The following is an 18,915-nucleotide window of genomic DNA, read 5'->3' as shown; positions in this document are numbered from 1 at the left end:
TGATAAGTTAGCTAAATAACCTAGCCCTTGTCTTGCCAGCCAGTCGTGTTACTGGTCACATTGAGATTTCATCCTACTAAAGCAAGGAGGGCTAGGCAGTTTGACAAATGTGTATACTTCCCTTAATACACTGCATGTCGTACACTGTAAACACTAATGCAGTGCATGAATTTGTAATATATAGTGTGTTCTTAAATGGCTTAAATGGCTGCTGGTCCCTCACCAGTAGTGGCGATTTTCTCTGTTAACGATCGTCTCTGTTAACTTGGAAATCTAGCTAGCTAGCTAGATATCCAAGTTATTTTTCACGGTACCAAACTATTTCAGACTGTACTAACCCTATGGAATTAACAATGGCTTCTGTTTGGCACAAGTAAAGTGGTACATTACTTAATAATAATAATAGTAATAATAGTTATTATTATTATATTATCATTATTATTATTATTACTTAAACAATAAAAAATATGTAGGCCCATTACTTTTATTTGTATAGTGCTGTTTTTTACTGGAGCAACCCCAATCGTGGCGGGTCTAGTAACTTCCGTTACAAAGCCAAGATGGAGATTGTTGTCGAGAAGTGTCCAGCGTTCCACACTAACAACATTTTAACATTCCAGGTACTCATAGTAAACTGCATTTTGCCATACTTTGCATTGGGACGCACCTATACAAAACAGCAATTGTAAGTACAGAAGTATGCGATTTGAGACACAGCAATGGTTTCTCGGGCAGCTATGTTTTTAAGTCTTAATTAATCCAGAGTTGATGGAAAGTCGATAGTGGCCTTTTTAAAAGAGTCAACAACTAAACAGCTTTATCCAAGGGATGAATTTAGACACCTACCTGATGTCCAACTACTAGTTATATCTATAGTCATAACTCTGTGAAACCAGCGTCTGTAGTCCTGTTCAAACACAATTTTGTTACTGGGTTTAGTAAATGTATTTTCTGAATTTCAAGTTGTAATCTCTTACTCATACCTCAAAGAACACAATTCTGTAAAAGCTCACTGAGTAGAACAAGAACAAGAACAATAAGAAGAATTGGGAGGGATGAAACCCTCTTTAATGGTCACACATGCAGAGCACACAGCACACACAGTGAAATTTGGCCTCTGCATTTAACCCATCCTAGTACCAGGAGTCTAGTAGTAGGAGCAGTGCCCTAGTGTAATGCCCAAAATGCTGTTCTTCACACAGAAAAGACCAACAACAGTTGTACTTCAGCAGATGATGATGCTACACAATGCAATAATAATCTTGAAAGAAGACTGCCAATTTACATTTTCAATATGTTTGAAGTCCGAAAGTAAAACAACCTCATAGGTATTGTATTTTGACCTTTAGTAAATTCTGTCTCCAATCAAAGTCAGTTTTATTTAGAGAGAGGGTTATTTTGTGGGTGAAGGACTCCGCAGTTTATTATGAAAGAGAGACACAGACACTGATCAAAGACGGAGTAATCATGCCCTGCAGCTACAGTGGCTTCATCTCCTCTGGTACAATAATGAACAGCGCTTATGTGGAACAATATAGCTGCAGCAATATCCAAGCAACCACACTTACCTAGAGCAAAAAGTCCACACACCAACTCATGTCCTATGGCTCTTTCATTATGACTTTACATTGAGTTTCAGTGGGATGGTAGGTATTCAATTTGAGCCAACCATCCCCACCTCCTATGTCAGACGTTGGTGCAGTTAGTCGAGGGTGGGGTGTCCGCCTTGCTGCGAATCTCTTTGAGGTCGTTGAGCGGGGAGTCACTGGTGCCGATCTGGCATTTGAACACCTGCTTGTAGGCCTTCCTGAAGTTCTCCGACAGGAAGGCATAGATGACCGGGTTCACAGAGGAGTTGCTGTACGCCAGGCAGTGGGCGGCCACGCGAAACACGAAGGAGGCCTGGTTCAGCGGGAATTCCCCAAACTCCGCCCACAGGTGGACGATGTGGTGAGGGAGCCAAGAGATGCAGAACACCACCACCACCACCAGGACCGTCTGAGCAGTCTGGGAGACACAAATGGGGGATACAGAGAGAGATTTAGTCAGGTAACACTGCAACAACATTACTCAGAGAATCAACATTTGTACTTAGGTTTAAATGAAAATCTAAATGACCACTTGTTTGTTCATTTCTCAGTGTTAGCTTGTTACCTTTTTATCTTTTTTGCTCTATGGGATGCCCTTGCATGTTGAGATATTTCCATAAAAATGGCAATAGTTGTACCTGGGTAGTAAATTATCCAAACATTTACGAATGTCTTATGCTTTGATACGAGTCCTAGTTTAAATTTCATCACAGGTCATTTTTTGATTTCAGACAGTTTGGTAAATGTAGGTCCGATATTGTCTCTTCTTTTAGCTCTATTTACCAACTTCTGAAAAACATATCCAGCTTTTTAGAAACTAAATCAACCACCATGTTCACTTGCTAGAAACTAACTGATAATAATGAGAACAAATGAATAAAACATTGAGCAGAAATATACGAAAATGCACCATTAAAGGGCCCATGTCATGCTTTTCCGGTTATTACCCGTCCCCTTGTGTGTTATGAAGGTTTTTATGCATGTAAACGGTCTGCAGTCAAAAACCCTCAAAGTACACCCTGTAGCGAGTAAAACTCTAACACAGAAAAGACCTGTCTATGCTGCCCCAAAACGCCTCGTTGGAGATTTCTCATTTTCCATTGTTTACTTCCTGGGTACTGTGACGTGTGAACACCCAGAGGCCACACCCTCTGCCAGCAGAACATATAATACTGTTGGAAGCTCAGGTTCAGTTCAAAACTGTATCCAGTCATGCCAACGAGGGTCTGTGTCCTGTATTGTGAGGGGAAATCTTCATGCCTTACCGAGGGCAGAACCACGACATCCTTCAGATGTTCGAGCCGGTATTGTACTGTGTGTGCGGCATTTCACGAAACAAAGCTTCACAAACCTTTCAGAGATTCATGCCGGATATGTACAGCGTAGGGCACTGAAGAACGATACTGTTCCTACTTTGTTCGGACCAGCGGGAGATTCGGGTACACAACTTGTAAGTATTCATTGTTGTTTGTGTATTTATGATGTTTAAAACAAACAAGGTATCTACCACGACTGTTTAAATGGGTAAACGTTTTTCGGGCTGCTAATTGCCATTGACAGTGCTAACTGGGCTAACTAAGTTGCTAGCGTTTCCATATATCAACTCCAATGTCAGCAGATGGCCTTACATGTATCTCATAGCAGGAGAATGTCTGCATTCACACACGAAATACTCACAGACAGTATACTCCGGGTGATTTACCGTACGGTCAGTCGCGAAACTTAAAGGTCCCATGTCATGCTTTTCCGGTTATTACCCGTCCCCTTGTGTGTTATGAAGGTTTTTATGCATGTAAACGGTCTGCAGAGTCAAAAACCCTAAAAATACACCCTGTAGCAAGTAAAACTCTAACACAGTAAATACCTCCCCAAAACGCCTCATTGGAGATTTCTCATTTTCCATTGTTTACTTCCTGGGTATCGTGACGTAGGGATGGCCAGTAGCCACGCCCAGAGCTATGGCCGCACCCTCTGCCAGCCTTTCACGTAACAAAGCTTCCCAAAACCTTTCAGGATTCATGCCGGATATGTACAGCGTAGGGCACTGAAGAACGATGCTGTTCCTACTTTGTTTGGACCAGCGGGAGTTCGGGTACACAACCTGTAAGTATTCATTGTTGTTTGTGTATTTATGATCTTTAAAACAAACAAGGTCTCTACCACGACTGTTTAAATGGGTAAACGTTTTTCGGACTATTACGTTGTACTGTAAATGCTCTCCGCAGACCCATGCTCACAGCGTTATAAACCTTTTTCTTACTCAATATCAAGCCACACTTATTGTTTTTACTTCGGCTGTGAGTGTTTGTGTGTGCTCAGGATGAGTTTCGCTTGTTCTAGCTTTATCGCCAAGCCTGTCTGCTCCTCCAGCAGTGTGTGTGTCTGTGTGTGTGCGAGCAATGCTAACTGGGCTAACTAAGTTGCTAGCGTTTCCATATATCAACTCCAATGTTAGCAGATGGCCTTACATGTATCTCATAGCTGGAGAATGTCTGCAATCACACACGAAATACTCATAGACAGTATACTCCGGGTGATTTACCGTACGGTCAGTACATTATAGTTGGCGTTCCTGGCATGTATGCTACCGAGCTACCGTTCATAGCGTGTATGCTACATAGCGAAACAACAAGGCTACCTAGAGCTAGACAAAACATTGTTTTCATGCCAGCTACAATGAATGACCGAACGTAGCAGACTACCCGTATAAGATTGCAATTGTAAACATGTTCTTGCTAGCCTAGACTAGCTGTTGTTCATAGTAGATTGGCATATTACACTGAACAACTAGCAAACGTAGGTTAGCATATTAGCTGGCAAGCTAACTGTGTTGATTAGATAGATAGATTAGATAGATACACACTCCTACCACAACTACTACTAACAAATCTAAAACAACTAAGTTTATCTAATATTTTGTGATTTGCATTTGATTTCATCCAGCCAGATCAGGAAACTCCTGGCGTATCTGGCGGACAACACACACACGGGATGACCACTCTGATGCCTCATCCGAAAAAGCCCCGGCAGCCGCTTACAAAGCTGCGATAGGCAAGATGCCGAAAACGCCTATAAGGGGAGGAATGGATGATATACAGTGTATATATGTATATTTACACATGTTCATTTTGTACATTTCTAAAAATAAAGTTTGATGGAAATACTTAGTATCCTTTCTTCCGTGAATTATTTGCTCCTATAACATATCATTCATATATAGCAAACCATGATTTGATTTCTCATCAAACAGTAGTAGTTTATTACAGGTACAAATAACTTACTCTTCTATAACAACAGTTGTAGGTACAGTTCGGTTAGTTAGCGTATAAAATATACGGCTGTACCGAGGCCATTATAAGACTGATGTTCCGCTGAGAGCGAGCCGAAAAAAGCACTGTTAGACATGGGCGGAGCCTCTCTGGTGGTTGACTAATCAGAACAGAGTGGCCGAGCTGACCAATCGGAGCACACTAGGCTCACAGGGAGGGGGGAGCAAGAGCTGCAACGAGCTGTTTAGTGGAGAGAGTGAATACTGCTGAATACACACACTTTACAGAGATGCTGTATGCGAAACCAATGTGAGTTTGGAAAAATGCACAGTATAAATCTATTTTAGTATACCTCAACAATGGAATTATGATCAGTGGAAATGGCCATGACATGGGACCTTTAATTACATTATAGTTGGCGTTCCTAGCGTGTATGCTACCGAGCTAAAAAAGAAGGCTACCAAGAGCTAGACATGAGTTTGCTAGGGAAAACATTGTTTTTATGCCAGCTACAATGAATGACCGTATAAGATTGCAATTATAAACATGTTCTTGCTAGCCTAATCCGGCAGTGGCTCAGTCAGTAGGGGCTTGGACTGTGAGCCGTAGGGTCGCCGGTTCAAGTCCCCGACCAGACCTAAATAAGGAGTGTGGACTTCTACTTGGAGAGGTCCCAGTTCACCTCCTGCCCTGCCGTGGTGCCCTTGAGCAAGGCACCGGACACCTTACAAAGCTGCGATAGGCAAGATGCCGAAAACGCCTATAAGGGGAGGAATGGATGATATACAGTGTATATATGTACATTTTGTACATTTCTAAAAATAAAGTTTGATGGAAATACTTAGTAGCCTTTCTTCCCTGAATTATTTGCTCCTATAACATATCATTCATATATAGCAAACCATGATTTGATTTTTCATCAAACACAGTAGTAGTTTATTACAGGTAAGAATAACTTACTCTTCTTCCGTTCTACGCCTCAAAGGTCCATAATCGAATCTGTACATGTTATGGAGGTTCTGCAGGGTGTATGGGTTGAGACAGTTTGGCTCTAGTCCTGGGTGGTGTACCATGCACATAATAGGAGCTGGGACTTGGCTCATTCGTGTTACAACCTATAGGAAGGTAAGATATTTGTAAAATAACACGTTTAGCAATTAAACCAACTATGGCAAGGTTTACAAAATAAACATTCAATGCTAGGGAAGAAATAAAAGGGCATATAATAGTCTATTGACTTGACAAATATGTATGGTGTATATCTTGGCATATAATGTTGTGTGCTACTGTTGGTGTTTTCAGCTAGCTACATAATGTTGTAACTGTCAGCTAGGCTACCTTTCTAATTTCTTTGCAACAGACGTTTTCCACTTCGGTACACTGTAAAAAAAAATGTTTTTTTACAGTTTTTCCCCCAAAAACATTACAGTTTTTTATTGTATTTCATAATTACAGGAAATCATATTCAATTTACAAGAATAAACGGTTTATTGAAATGTGTCATGTATTTTAACAAAAAAAAAACTGTAGAAATGGAATACATTATTTATCTGTTTTTTAGCCGTTTTTAAATGTGAATTTAACAAAACTAACCGTACAAATAAATGATTTTCTGTTGGCAAAATTAGCTGCATTTTCTGTAATTTTACTAAAAAATACTTTTGTTATGGCTATATATAACTGTCAAATACATAACAAATACTGTTAATACTCATTTAAAAAATGTATAATTGCAAGAATATATATGAGTAAAGAAAGAAATATTTTGTAATTTTGCTTAATTTAACCACTACTTTACATTGATTTTAATCGATTTTTTTTCTTTCTTTTTTTCTTGTGTGTCAGTCATCCACACCAATCAGAAGTGCTGTGCTCCACATGTACCAGCCATTGTTAACCAATCAGAAGTGGCCCATGATAGAAGGTGATAGACAGATTGATCCAATCACCTGCCAAGTATTTTTTAAATACTTTTGCAAATGGCTTCCAATGGAGCTTTCCTAGATGGTTTGGTGAAACAAACCATCTGAGTCAGGTTAGTAATGCTCCATCACATGTTTTACATCTATTACAGGGTCAATCTTAAACTGAAGCTTGACTTTAAAGCAACCCAACGGAAGTTTCATGTAAGTTTAGTTCTTTCACTCGTAGCTCGGGCTGCGGGCATACTTGCCAACCTTGAGACCTCAGAAATCGGGAGCATTTCCAAAACCACCGCGGGGGGCGGGATCGCCGGAGCTGTATTAGATTAACATTAACATGCTTATTGTAGTTGTAAGTGCACTGCCTTGCGGCCTGTAGCACCATCCTTGATGGAGCATATGTGTGGGCAGGAAAGGAGTGAGCAGAGGGTAGAATTGTCGATTCTTGTTCTGTTTGCTGTGACTATCTTCCTCACCCTCTCAGACTTTCAGTTGCGCGCGCTACTAAAGAGACGCGCTACCATGGAAACCAAACAATGGTGTAGCTGTTTTAAAGTCCGAGTTACTCAGTCCTGAGTAAATCTGATTTTGTCAGAAATCGGGAGAAATGCGGGAGAAATATGACCTCGGGAGGAAACCGGGAGAGGACAATGAAATCGGGAGTCTCCTGCGAAAATCGGGAGGGTTGGCAAGTATGGCTGCGGGGGTGCTAGAGACGGGAGCAAATTGATACGACCTTCCTAGCCAGAGATATGGCCGCATTTTACAATAAACTTCCGTTGGGTCGCTTAAAAACAAATATCGCAAATCGAATCGCAATCACAATATCTGTCAGAAAAATCGCAATTAGATTATTTCCCCAAATCGTACAGCCCTACAGGCTGTTAGACTCAAGACTCAAAATGAGTGTTAATGTTGCGCTGGATCTGTAAATATTGCCAGTATAAAAAAAATTGTATTTAAAGCTTGTTGTGCTGCCCCAAAGTTGCCACAAAAAGCGAAAGAGAGAGGGGGGAAAGAAACCCCTCAGAGATCCTAAATTAAACTGGTTAATTTATTGGAAAACATTCAATGTTCTCTTAGATTTTTGTCAAGGGACCACATCTCTTCCTGTTGAAAGCTTGCATCAATGTTGTTTCAATGTAGGGATATCTAATTTATTTTTATAGCACCTAAACTAAAATACACCATTGTGAAAGGTGAATTTAAACAATCATAAAAATGATTGTAGCAGAACGAACACAGAAGAATGGTGACTCCCCAAAGCCAACAGAATGCAGCGTCGATCTGTTTTACATATTGATCATATGAGAAATAAATGTCTCTGAGTGGATCATGGACAAATCGAAAAGAAAGGTAAATATTGGCCAGAGATATCAGCCAGACCATTATACACACAAACGCATACAAATAGACACATTAACCAAACAGAGGTTCCCAAAGAGCAGATTGTTAATAACTGCCTTGTTTGGATAGCCTCCATAACATATTCATGTCTTCAGCTCAACCCCCAGAGAGCCGTCAGAGGCTAATATAAACAGCAGCATCATCACAGGAAGACACAACTACTCAAATATTCTCCTGCCACGCTGGTTTAGCTGCTCCCTGAAAAGCATCCAACCATTGATTAAAACCTGTCAATATGTATTTTTGACATTCCTATTTTATATTTGCAATGATCCATCTTTGTGTCTATAATGAAAGGCAAAGCAGGATATCAGGACACAAGACAGACAGAAAAAGTACATACTAACAACACATTTAGGCAAACATGGTTATCATGATATGATGTTCTCTGCAATTCAAGGTGCCTTTTCATCCATACATTCCATAATAAATGGCAACAGCAAATCTTGTGGAGGTATTACCAGTTCACCTGAATTGAAAACTGTTGCAGGAAATACGTCAGCCATGTAAAGCGTCATTGGTAATCATCAGGTTTTGATATCAGAATGAAAGGGGAAGAAATGCATCACGGGAACAAGGTGCCAATTTTCTTCAAGGTTGGTTTGTATTGACAACATTTTCAATAGACCAGAATGCATTGTAGGCATAAGAGTGATTTGGTTTGGAGGTTCAGCTGCAGACCTCATATCTGAGTTAGAAGGCTGAAAGTCAATATAGAAGTAATATTGTTCGATATAAAAAGCCTGTGAGACACACTGGGATAATATAACAAAAACGTTGTTGTGTCTGAATGCTTGATGTGCGTGCATGGTCTTAGCTATTGCAAATGTGTGCTTGTTTATGGACAAAATGAAATTGTTCATTACAACGGGTAAATGGTAACACACTTATTGACGTCCTCAGATAGATTTATATTTTATTCCAGATATAACAATCATTTGTACATGGTCTTTATACTGCTAGCTTCTCAAACAGGCTAACACTACCTGCCCTTTACATAGTATCAGCCAGGATGTACTTTGTGTTATTTAGCTGAAACGCTTTTACAGTTTACATACTACAAAACTATATTTAGCTAACTTCTACAACATTATCTTCAAGATACTTAATTTCTAATGTGGAGTTTACTCTAAGAATGATTTCAAATTCTGTTTTAAAAATTGGCCTTGGGGTTCCATATCTTGACATTTTTTAGTATTTAATACACTATTAGGCAAATACAGTTCTAAATGTTTCTTTAATATTCCTCTAAATAACAATTAAAGCCACTGAAATGTGACTCAGTGATGTTGAGTGTGTCATAACAACACTCAGTTCAGGATGGTAATGAGCATCTCCGTCACATGTGAGAGGTTGGGTAGTTAGCTGTGCCTGTTTTACTTTACAGATGCTCTTAAAATCATTTCAAGACGACTTGGCTAAATATTCATATTCCTAATTATCCATAACCATCTGTGTGTGCTCAGTCTGGATGCCTGACTGACTCATATCCCAAAGAAATAAAATCCTTAACCTACATTGTTAATTACTACATTTTAACCTCTGAGAAGCCATTAAAAGCATTATTGTTTGCCAAGTCAAATACACTCTGGTATTCATTCCCGAGACCATAAAACTGAGCCATAAATAAACATATTCAGCTTTTCTTTATCTGAACACGACATAAAAACCAGAGGGGAGAAAGAGATTTATTAAAAGCGGATTTGTCATGCTCACAGGACTTGTGGAAAGATTACGAAAGATGTACTGCTAGGTTGATGTTGTTTTTTGAGATTTGGCTTTTGTGCGTGTCTGCATGACTTTAACAGGCTGTCTGATGCCTACTGAGGGTGATAAGATGTTTGTCGGAACAGCAGTGGGAATAACCTTGCTCTTCACAGCTGTCGCTGACATTATATTCACAGGCCTGGTGTTAAGCTGCAGACCCAAGTAAACCACACAGTATTGATTAAACACTTATTTGTACAAATTATCCCCTTTTTCTCCAAGGGCACTCTGTAACCCTCTGCAATCTCCTGATTTGTCTCACCTGATGTTTTGTGAGAAGCACCCATGCTCCTGTGACATATCAGTTGCTTTACGAGAGCACATGATATGCACATTGACCCCAACAAACATGACTCCAACCTTTGAGACACTTTAGTTAAAGGTGGGGTAGGTAAGTTTGAGAAACCGGCTCGAGATACACTTTTTGTTATATTCCATGGAATGCTCTTAACATCCCGATAGCAATGAATATCTTAAGTGCTTTGACAAAAAATCCATAAAAAAATGTCATCTGTGGAAGCCGTAATACTGTAAAAAGCACGACCAATCATTTTAGCCGGCCCGGCTAAAATAACTGGATGGCCTACCTGCCTGTCAGCCTTCCATCTGTGCACAAACTTATCTTGTGCCCTCATTGGTCATGTGCGCGTTCGTGTGTGTTGGAGGAGGGGCTCTATAAGGAAGTGGCAGATTTTCTCCGGTTGTGTATTTTCAAATTCTAGCGATCTCGAGCCGGTTTCTCAAACTTACCTACCCTACTTTTAAGGCTTAAATTAATAGTTTGACATAGTGGGAGATCTGGTTATTCATTTTTGGCCAAGAGTTAGATGAAAGTTTGATTTCCCTCTCATATCTGTACGATAAATATGAACCTACAACCAGATAAAAGTTAGCATAGCTTGGCAAGACTGGAGGCAGGGGTAAATGGCAAGTTTGGCTCTGTCCAAATGTTGAAAAAGGTAGCTTACCTCACATTCTATAAAACAAACCCTCTTTTATCATCTGCTTGATAAAGAAATGGGAACTAAATGTATAAAATAAATATGGTGCTGTATATATGAAGACTTGAAACTAGTGATTGAGACCATAACCATGGTAACTGAGGTAAAAAATAAGTGAGAATAAAGGTAATTTTCTCATATGGGGTTCAAACCCCACTGCAGTCAGCATGTCGTTGTGTCCCTGGGCAAGACACTTCACCCCAAATTGCTCCTGTGGGGATTGCCCACAGTATTGAGTATGTAAGTCGCTTTGGATAAAAGCGTCTAACAAGTAACATGCAATGTAATGTAATGTAATATACTTCTATAGAATTGGACCTCTTATTCATACCAGCCTAGTCACCTTCGGCTGGCCATTAGAAAGAATGTCAATGTGTACATCGAGCAACTGCTAGCTGTCTAAAAGCATCTTAGGCAAGGCAAGGCAAGGCAAGTTTATTTATATAGCACCTTTCAACACAAGGTAATTCAAAGTGCTTTACAAAAATGGAAGACATTTTAAAAATGGCATTTAAAATCAGTCATTAAAAAGGAAAGATAATAAAATAAACATTAAAAGAAAAAATACATGGATAAAAGTTAAAAGTTACAGTGCAGTTTAAGATGTGAATAGTTCAATTAAAAGCAGCGGCAAAAAGAAAAGTCTTCAGCCTGGATTTAAAAGTAGTAAGAGTTGCAGCGGACCTGCAGGTTTCTGGGAGTTTGTTCCAGATATTTGGAGCATAATAACTGAATGCTGCTTTACCATGTTTAGTTCTGACTCTGGGGACAGAAAGCTGACCAGTCCCTGAAGACCTGAGGGTTCTGGATGGTTCATAATTTAGCAGTAGGTCAGACATGTATTTTGGGCCTAAACCATTCAAAGCTTTATAAACCAGCAACAATATTTTGAAATCTATTCTTTGACACACAGGAAGCCAGTGTAAAGACTTCAGAACAGGAGTGATGTGATCCACTTTCTTAGTGTTAGTGAGGACTCGAGCAGCGGCGTTCTGAATTAGCTGCAGCTTTCTAATAGATTTTTTAGTGAGGCCTGTAAAGACACCATTGCAGTAGTCGAGTCTACTGAAGATAAAAGCATGGACAAGTTTTTCCAAATCCTGCTGTGACATTAGTCCTTTAATCCTAGATATGTTCTTTAGGTGATAGTAGGCTGATTTAGTAACTGTTTTAATGTGACTGTTGAAACTCAGGTCAGAGTCCATGACTACACCTAGATTTCTGGCTTTATCTGTTGTTTTGAACATTGCAGACTGAAGTTCAGCGCTAACTTTTATACGTTCTGCCTTGGCTCCAAAAACCATTACCTCAGTTTTATCTTTGTTTAATTGGAGAAAGTTCTGACACATCCAGTCATTGATTTGTTCAATGCACTTACTCAGTGTTTGAATTGGAGCATAATCTCCTGGTGAAATTGTTACGTAAATTTGTGTGTCATCCGCATAGCTATGGTAACTTATTTTGTTGTTTTTCATTATCTGAGCCAGTGGTAGCATGTAGATGTTAAAGAGAAGAGGCCCCAAGATGGAGCCTTGAGGTACCCCACATGTCATATTTGTCAACTCAGATGTGTATTTACCTATAGAAACAAAGTTTTTTCTGTCCTTTAAGTAGGACTCAAACCAATTTAGAACTGTTGCCGAAAGTCCCACCCAGTTTTCTAGTCGGTCTAGTAATATGTTGTGGTCAACAGTGTCAAATGCAGCACTGAGATCTAATAATACTAACACTGAAGTTCTGCCACTGTCTGTGTTTAAGTGGATGTCATTGAAGACCTTTACAAGAGCAGTCTCAGTGCTGTGGTTTGGACGAAATCCTGACTGGAACACATCCAAACAGTTATTTAAATGCAAGAAGTTACTCAACTGTTGAAATACTACTTTTTCAATGATTTTACCTAGAAATGGCAGGTTTGATATTGGCCTGTAATTGTTCATTACTGAGGCATCTAGATTATTCTTTTTTAAGAGCGGTTTAATGACTGCAGTTTTCAGGGCCTCTGGAAAAAATCTTAAGCCAACTAATTAACATTTTGTACCAAGGCTGCCCGATATGACCAAAATATGCGATAAGGTTGTTTATAATAAGATAACGATATTTATTAGACATATTGAACATTGAACTAAACCCAAAGTACAAAGATAAAAGGTGTACATTGGTTTCCAAAGTCCTGTTTATTCCACTTTTTAAACTATTACAAAAAATGTGAGTGCAATAGCGCAATGTGTTTATCGCGATGGTTGAGGTTTATCGCGCCAGGGTTAAAAGAAACGGTATAGTTTAGCCATATGTCACATATTTGTTCCCTCTTAGTTGAAGTGTAGCATTTACTTCCATATCTTATCATTATCATTAGATTACCAGGCAACCAGCCAAGTCAATACTCCCGGTCAAAAGATACCCTTACATAACTGTCTGTAAACCAACAAAATACATGTTGTTGTTACATTGAATGTTTTCCATTATTATCCATCCATTATCTGTCACAACTTATTATTTAAAGGGTTGCCATTCACTCACAGAACATGAGTAAAATAAGAAGATGTAATGTCCAATATTATGAGATTGAGATGTGTTAAGATGTGTTGGTTATTTGTGGTGAGAGTCTGTTAAAATATTGTAAAACATACTCAAAAGACAGCATTTATGTTGCACTTTTATCTCTTTTTTTTTGTAATACAATTGACACACACACACACACACACACACACACATCAATGTCAGTAGGCCACCATGCAAAGCACCAGCCTGACATCTGGAGCAATTGAGGTTAAGTGTCTTGTTGAGGACACTTCACAATGTGGACACGGTAATTAGGGAATAATCTGCTGAGCCACAGCCTTCCTGTCCTGTTATCTTTGGACAGAGCCAGGCTAGCAGTGGTTTAGTTTGTAATGCTACGCTAACCTGCTACTGGCTGTAGCTTCATATTTACAGTACAGATGTAAGAGTGTATTGATCTCCTAGTCTAACAATGGGCAAAAAAGCTTAGTTGAAAAACTGTTGGACTACTCATTTAAATATAAGCTTTACTGAATGAAAGACAGATTTAGGACTGCTTGACATTGGTGACAGCTGCTAGAACACACTGTAGCGTCTTTGACAGCTCCTGCCGGGTTACAATGGAAGTCATTAAAAGCAGTTTTGAGAATAGCTTTTTAAGTGCAGTTTATGGCTAATAATTTCAAAGCTCTCTAAGTGGTTAGAATTGTACATGTTCCCTGTATATTATTCCCTCATTTTGTAATCGTGTTTTTCAGTGACTCTATCCAGTAGTTAATTTACCTAGCACATTTATTATCCTCTAATTATACAAGCGACATACTGCACAGTGCTTGGCTGCACATTAGTCTTCTTTCCATTCCAACATTCTCCTTGAAACACACTGTACGAAACGGACACACTGCCAAGAAATTAGATTTTGGCAATGGCTCCATGCTTGTATATTAATAGAGAAGTCAGCGTCCAATATGAAATGAATCCCTGAAGTTGTTGATACCTCACTCAGATTTAATATGTGTGTGCAGACAGTCCGTTGTTGTGACATTAGAGTTTAACAGTAGGCTTCCTGCCAGGGTAATTTATGTCTCAGCCCCGGCTTTAATGCACTGTTAGTCACAAAGCTGTCAGTGTAACATTCCCTGTGTGTATTCTGGACCAGTACTCTGCACAGTGAGCGCAGTAAATCATCAGGATATGTGGAAGTTTCCTTTCTAAGCCTAGTGCAACAAAACATGCATGTAGAGAGGTGCACATTAACGCATCAATTCCTCACATCCTGGTGTCATTGCACAATGCCGTTATCAGAGGGTTTGCTACTGAAACCTGCCCGATGTTAGGGACAATGAAGAGGCCGACAGACAGATAGACAATCAAGCGGGCGACAGCAGATAACTGGCTCTCAGGGAATCGGAATTACAGCAATAATTAAGGCTGAATGGGGGTTTGATTGCACATAGCCCTTTCGGCGACTTTGCTCGAGTGTGCCATTACCAGTTAGCATTAGAACATTAATATTCATCTCAATCATTTTGGCCCTAAGGAACAGCAGAAACCAGGGAAATTGTTTTCTCTGATGGTGTATTTGGTGCAGAGGGATTTTTGCCCCTCGCTGAATAATGTGAGGGTCCTTGAAGTTGTGGTTTATATCTTCCTTAAGGCAAAGAACCCTGACCCCTGCTTTGAATGGAACAAAGTGTCGACAGACGAAAAGGCTCCTGCTTTAGCATGAAATGCACAGATCCAGAAATATTGAGGGCATTTCATTAATTATGTGGGTGTTTCTTCTCTTGAAAAGGGCATTTTGTAAAGGGTGACATAGTTTAACCTTCATTATCATAATTTGCTAAATGGCAACAGGGGCCGGTTGGAAAACGGACATTTTTCATTTTCTTTGAAGGTCACAGAAACAAAAATGGAACATCAGAAATGTTCGTTTTACTGACCTGCAATCATCTATGTTAAAGCATGAATCAAAGTCAAGATTCTTTATGGCTTTCCTTTAAGTGGAAAGGGGGTCCGTGGACAAAACATATAACAAACATAAAAAATGATACTTCTAGGTATTAGCCATAGGAATCTGCTACATTTCGATGTAAGATTTAAAGTCTGACATGAGTGCTATAAGCTATAATTTCAACACTAAATTGGGTCAATTGTGATTAGGGTTTGCACTGGGAATGTTTAATTTTGCTGTGGTATTTTATTCCTTAAAGATTGGCAGTTTTTTTATCATATCTTTTGTTTTTTTAACTCGTGTTTGCTGGCAAATATGCACAACATTCATGGACTCACTAATCAACTTATTTTAGAAGTTGGTTTTATCCATGCACATTGATGTACTTATAGCTGAGATTTTAACCCTCTATTTGCTACTGGAGACTTGGTGAACATATTACATTGGCTATTAATATATGATTTTTAGACAAACTATGAACCTAATACATGACCATATCTCTGTCATAATGTTTATTGAATTCACGCAAGTAATGCAACACTCAGTAAGTCAACACCCCATATTTGTATCTGCAATCCAGTGTTTATACGTTTTTGGTTTGTGATTACAATCAGAAACATATGGCTGTAATCAATGACACCCCAGACCCCTAAAAAACAGGTGTGAATACATACCTTTTTCTTTGATGCCTCTGACTTTTTGGACATATTTCTCAGTTTTTTGTGCAAGTGATTTAAAACCTGCAAGCAAGAAAATAGAGGTGAACTGTATGTCTTTAAAATAAAGTCCATAATTATTAAACGACCGGTTTGGAAAGCTTTTCCTTACCTTTGCATAACAGAAGGAAATCAGCAGCAGAGGCAACACATAACCAAAAATAAACGTGCACACCACATATACTTTCTTCAGAGTTTTTGGCCAATCTTCCCAGCAGTAGGTTTGATTATCCCCCATGCGGAAGATTTTCTGGTAGTACATGACGGGCGCAGCCATGACCAGGGAGAGTATCCAAATCACCATCACCCCAATCAGCGCGTGCCTCGCCACCCGGATAGAGGAGGACTTCCTGGAGTGCACAATGGCAATGTATCGGTCCACGGACATGGCAGACAGGGTGAAGATGCTCACCAGCATGGACACGGTGAAAATATAGTGGCTGAATTTGCAAATGAATGCGCCCAGGACCCAGGACTGCATCATGTAGACGACGGACTGGAAAGGGATGCAGAAGAGCAGGTAGGACAGGTCTGCGATGCTCAGGTTGAGGATGAAGATGTTGGTGGTGCTCCGTGGCTTCCCCGGTTTGCTCCGGGCCAGCACGGTGATCACCATGGAGTTGCCCAGCACACCGAGCATAAAGATGAGTCCAAACACCAGCAGCGTTATGAAAATATCCGCGCCGATGCCGAAAAGTTTCTCCCCTTCTTCCTCCGCTCTGCTGCGGTTCCACTGCTCCCCCAAGAGCCACCCAGACTCCGAGTCGTTCATGATGTATTCTTCCTCCTATATATTAACTTGAAAATGATCTCAATGAGGTCTGTGCAGAGGTTTTAGGGGAAAAGGTTTGTTGTCCGGTGCGTCTCCATGCGCGCTCCTCAACACACTTGTCTTTCTTGCGTCTTACTCAAGATTTCGCTATATCCCTTTACTTTTTCTTACGCCTCACATTAGTAACACTTCTAAACAACAGTACTTTCTTCGCTGTAAAGCATGCATTGTCTCGCTGCTGCGCGTCTTGGAGTCTCTCCTGGTGCGCACCTGATGCGTCTGCGCGCCGTCCGCGCTGATCCGCTCTGAAGCCTTGCCTCTTTGTGTGTGGACTTTTCCCCTTCACATTATAGCAAGGGGCCGGGCTGAGGCGTTCACGTCAGCACCCAGTACACCACCCTCCCAAGGAATAGGGAAAAGTAATCAAATGGATACATTTTGTCATTCAGCCTGTTTGCATTCGTGTGCAACTGTAATTGGCAACATTGTGTGCCAACAACAATCTAGTTTGACTGTCTTGCGGTTGCCTTATTTGAGTTTCATGATTGTTTTATCCCAAAGCAGAAGTAAGCAAAAAAAAATGTATAACTGGAAAAGTATATAAAGCAAGTACTTCTGTTGTGTGTGTCGTTGTGAAATAAGTATTCTACCACAGTGTAGAAAAAAAGTCCTACATTTTATATACTTTATTTCTCAAGTAAAAGTTATCAGGTATTAACATCCAAATATATTCAAGTGGCCTCTATTATGGGTTTCCCCTTCCTGTAGTGCTCTATAGGTTTTGGTGCATGTAAATGGTCTTCAAAGGCTAAAATCCCAACACTTGCGCTTCCATTGGCTAGTGTTCCAATACATTGTACGTGATAGGCTAAGGTTATCTGTTACCAGTTGATCAGAGCAGAATGGGCTTCCATTTCAGACCAAGACAGTTTATTTTAATATGATTTTATGCTACCGAATAGCATAACCTATAATAATATATTCAAATGTTCTTATTTAAATGTGATAATAATAAAACCTAGTAAGTATTAAATGCTTTCAAATAAATGTAGTGGAGTAAAATGCACAATAATTGCCTTTTAAATGTTATGTTTAAAGTAGCATTCTCGAGTCCAACAAAATTGTACTCAAGCAAATGTACTTAGTTACTTTCCATCACTCCAAGCTGTCAATAGTAGCAGTGTAATAATGTGGAAAATACATTTTAATCTCATGCAACTTAAACACTTGTAAACAGTGCTGGAGTCTGCTTTGTTTCTAGAGATAAAGCCATGAGAGTTGTGTGCACTCTCATGCTCACTTTGTAAACAGGTCTAATTTCCATAGCCCATCCATTACAATTTGCTCTCATTAAAAACCAAGACTTGCAAATAGGTTTAAAGACTCTGAACAAGCACTGTATCATATCTGATTTGATTCATCTTTGGCTCCATCTTGGGGCTCATTTCTGTGTTGTTTGATTGCCAAGTAATGATTCAACGGTAAACCAGGATGTTTCAATTCTGCAACCTGCAATGACTGATGGTGTGTGACTCTTGGAATAAGTGGTTGATCACTTGTGAACACAATGTTGACATATTCTCACTGTTTAGGTTGCTATGGTGGACTTATTAACAAACAGTGGCTCATTTATGAATCTAGCAGGCATGTAGTAACAAGATCCTTTAATCTTTTAGTTGTTTCTGCGACATCGTTGTGAATATAAATCCAATATTCAAACTCTTTTAGCTCTGTTTTTGGTCTCCATCAACAGATTTCTGGGTCCTAACCTGCTTTTGGTGCTGCTGTGTTTTTTTGTGTCGGTTCAGTGGTTATCACTGCTTTTTCTGCTTCAAACCTTCTAGTTCTTTTTTGTTCCGACCAATCTTGAAATGGTAAACAAAGCACTCCCTGTGTGCTAGACGGGACTTCTGTCAGGAGGAAAAACAGTACACAGAGAGGGTTAACAACAGAAAATCCTAAAGCTTTTTTTAAATGCATACGTTGTGTTGTATTTATCATATCATTGGTTTCATA

At 39.6% G+C, this 18,915-nt stretch overlaps 1 protein-coding gene across 1 annotated transcript; it reads right to left on the bottom strand.

Annotated features, from left to right (window-relative positions):
* Nucleotides 1–479: 479 nt before the first annotated feature.
* LOC117480150 (galanin receptor type 1-like) lies at nt 480–17,177 on the bottom strand. Its single transcript, XM_034127341.1, has 3 exons — nt 16,240–17,177; nt 16,086–16,151; nt 480–2,007 (listed from the first exon to the last, which is right to left on the bottom strand). Exons 1-3 carry the CDS (start codon nt 16,897–16,899, stop codon nt 1,687–1,689), a joined length of 1,047 nt encoding a protein of 348 aa, XP_033983232.1. The 5' UTR covers nt 16,900–17,177; the 3' UTR covers nt 480–1,686.
* Between the last annotated feature and the right edge of the window lie 1,738 nt (nt 17,178–18,915).

Source organism: Trematomus bernacchii, unplaced genomic scaffold (genome assembly GCF_902827165.1).
Source record: "Trematomus bernacchii unplaced genomic scaffold, fTreBer1.1, whole genome shotgun sequence".
Lineage (NCBI taxonomy): Eukaryota > Metazoa > Chordata > Actinopteri > Perciformes > Nototheniidae > Trematomus > Trematomus bernacchii.
This window is presented reverse-complemented; position numbering and strand designations above follow the sequence as displayed.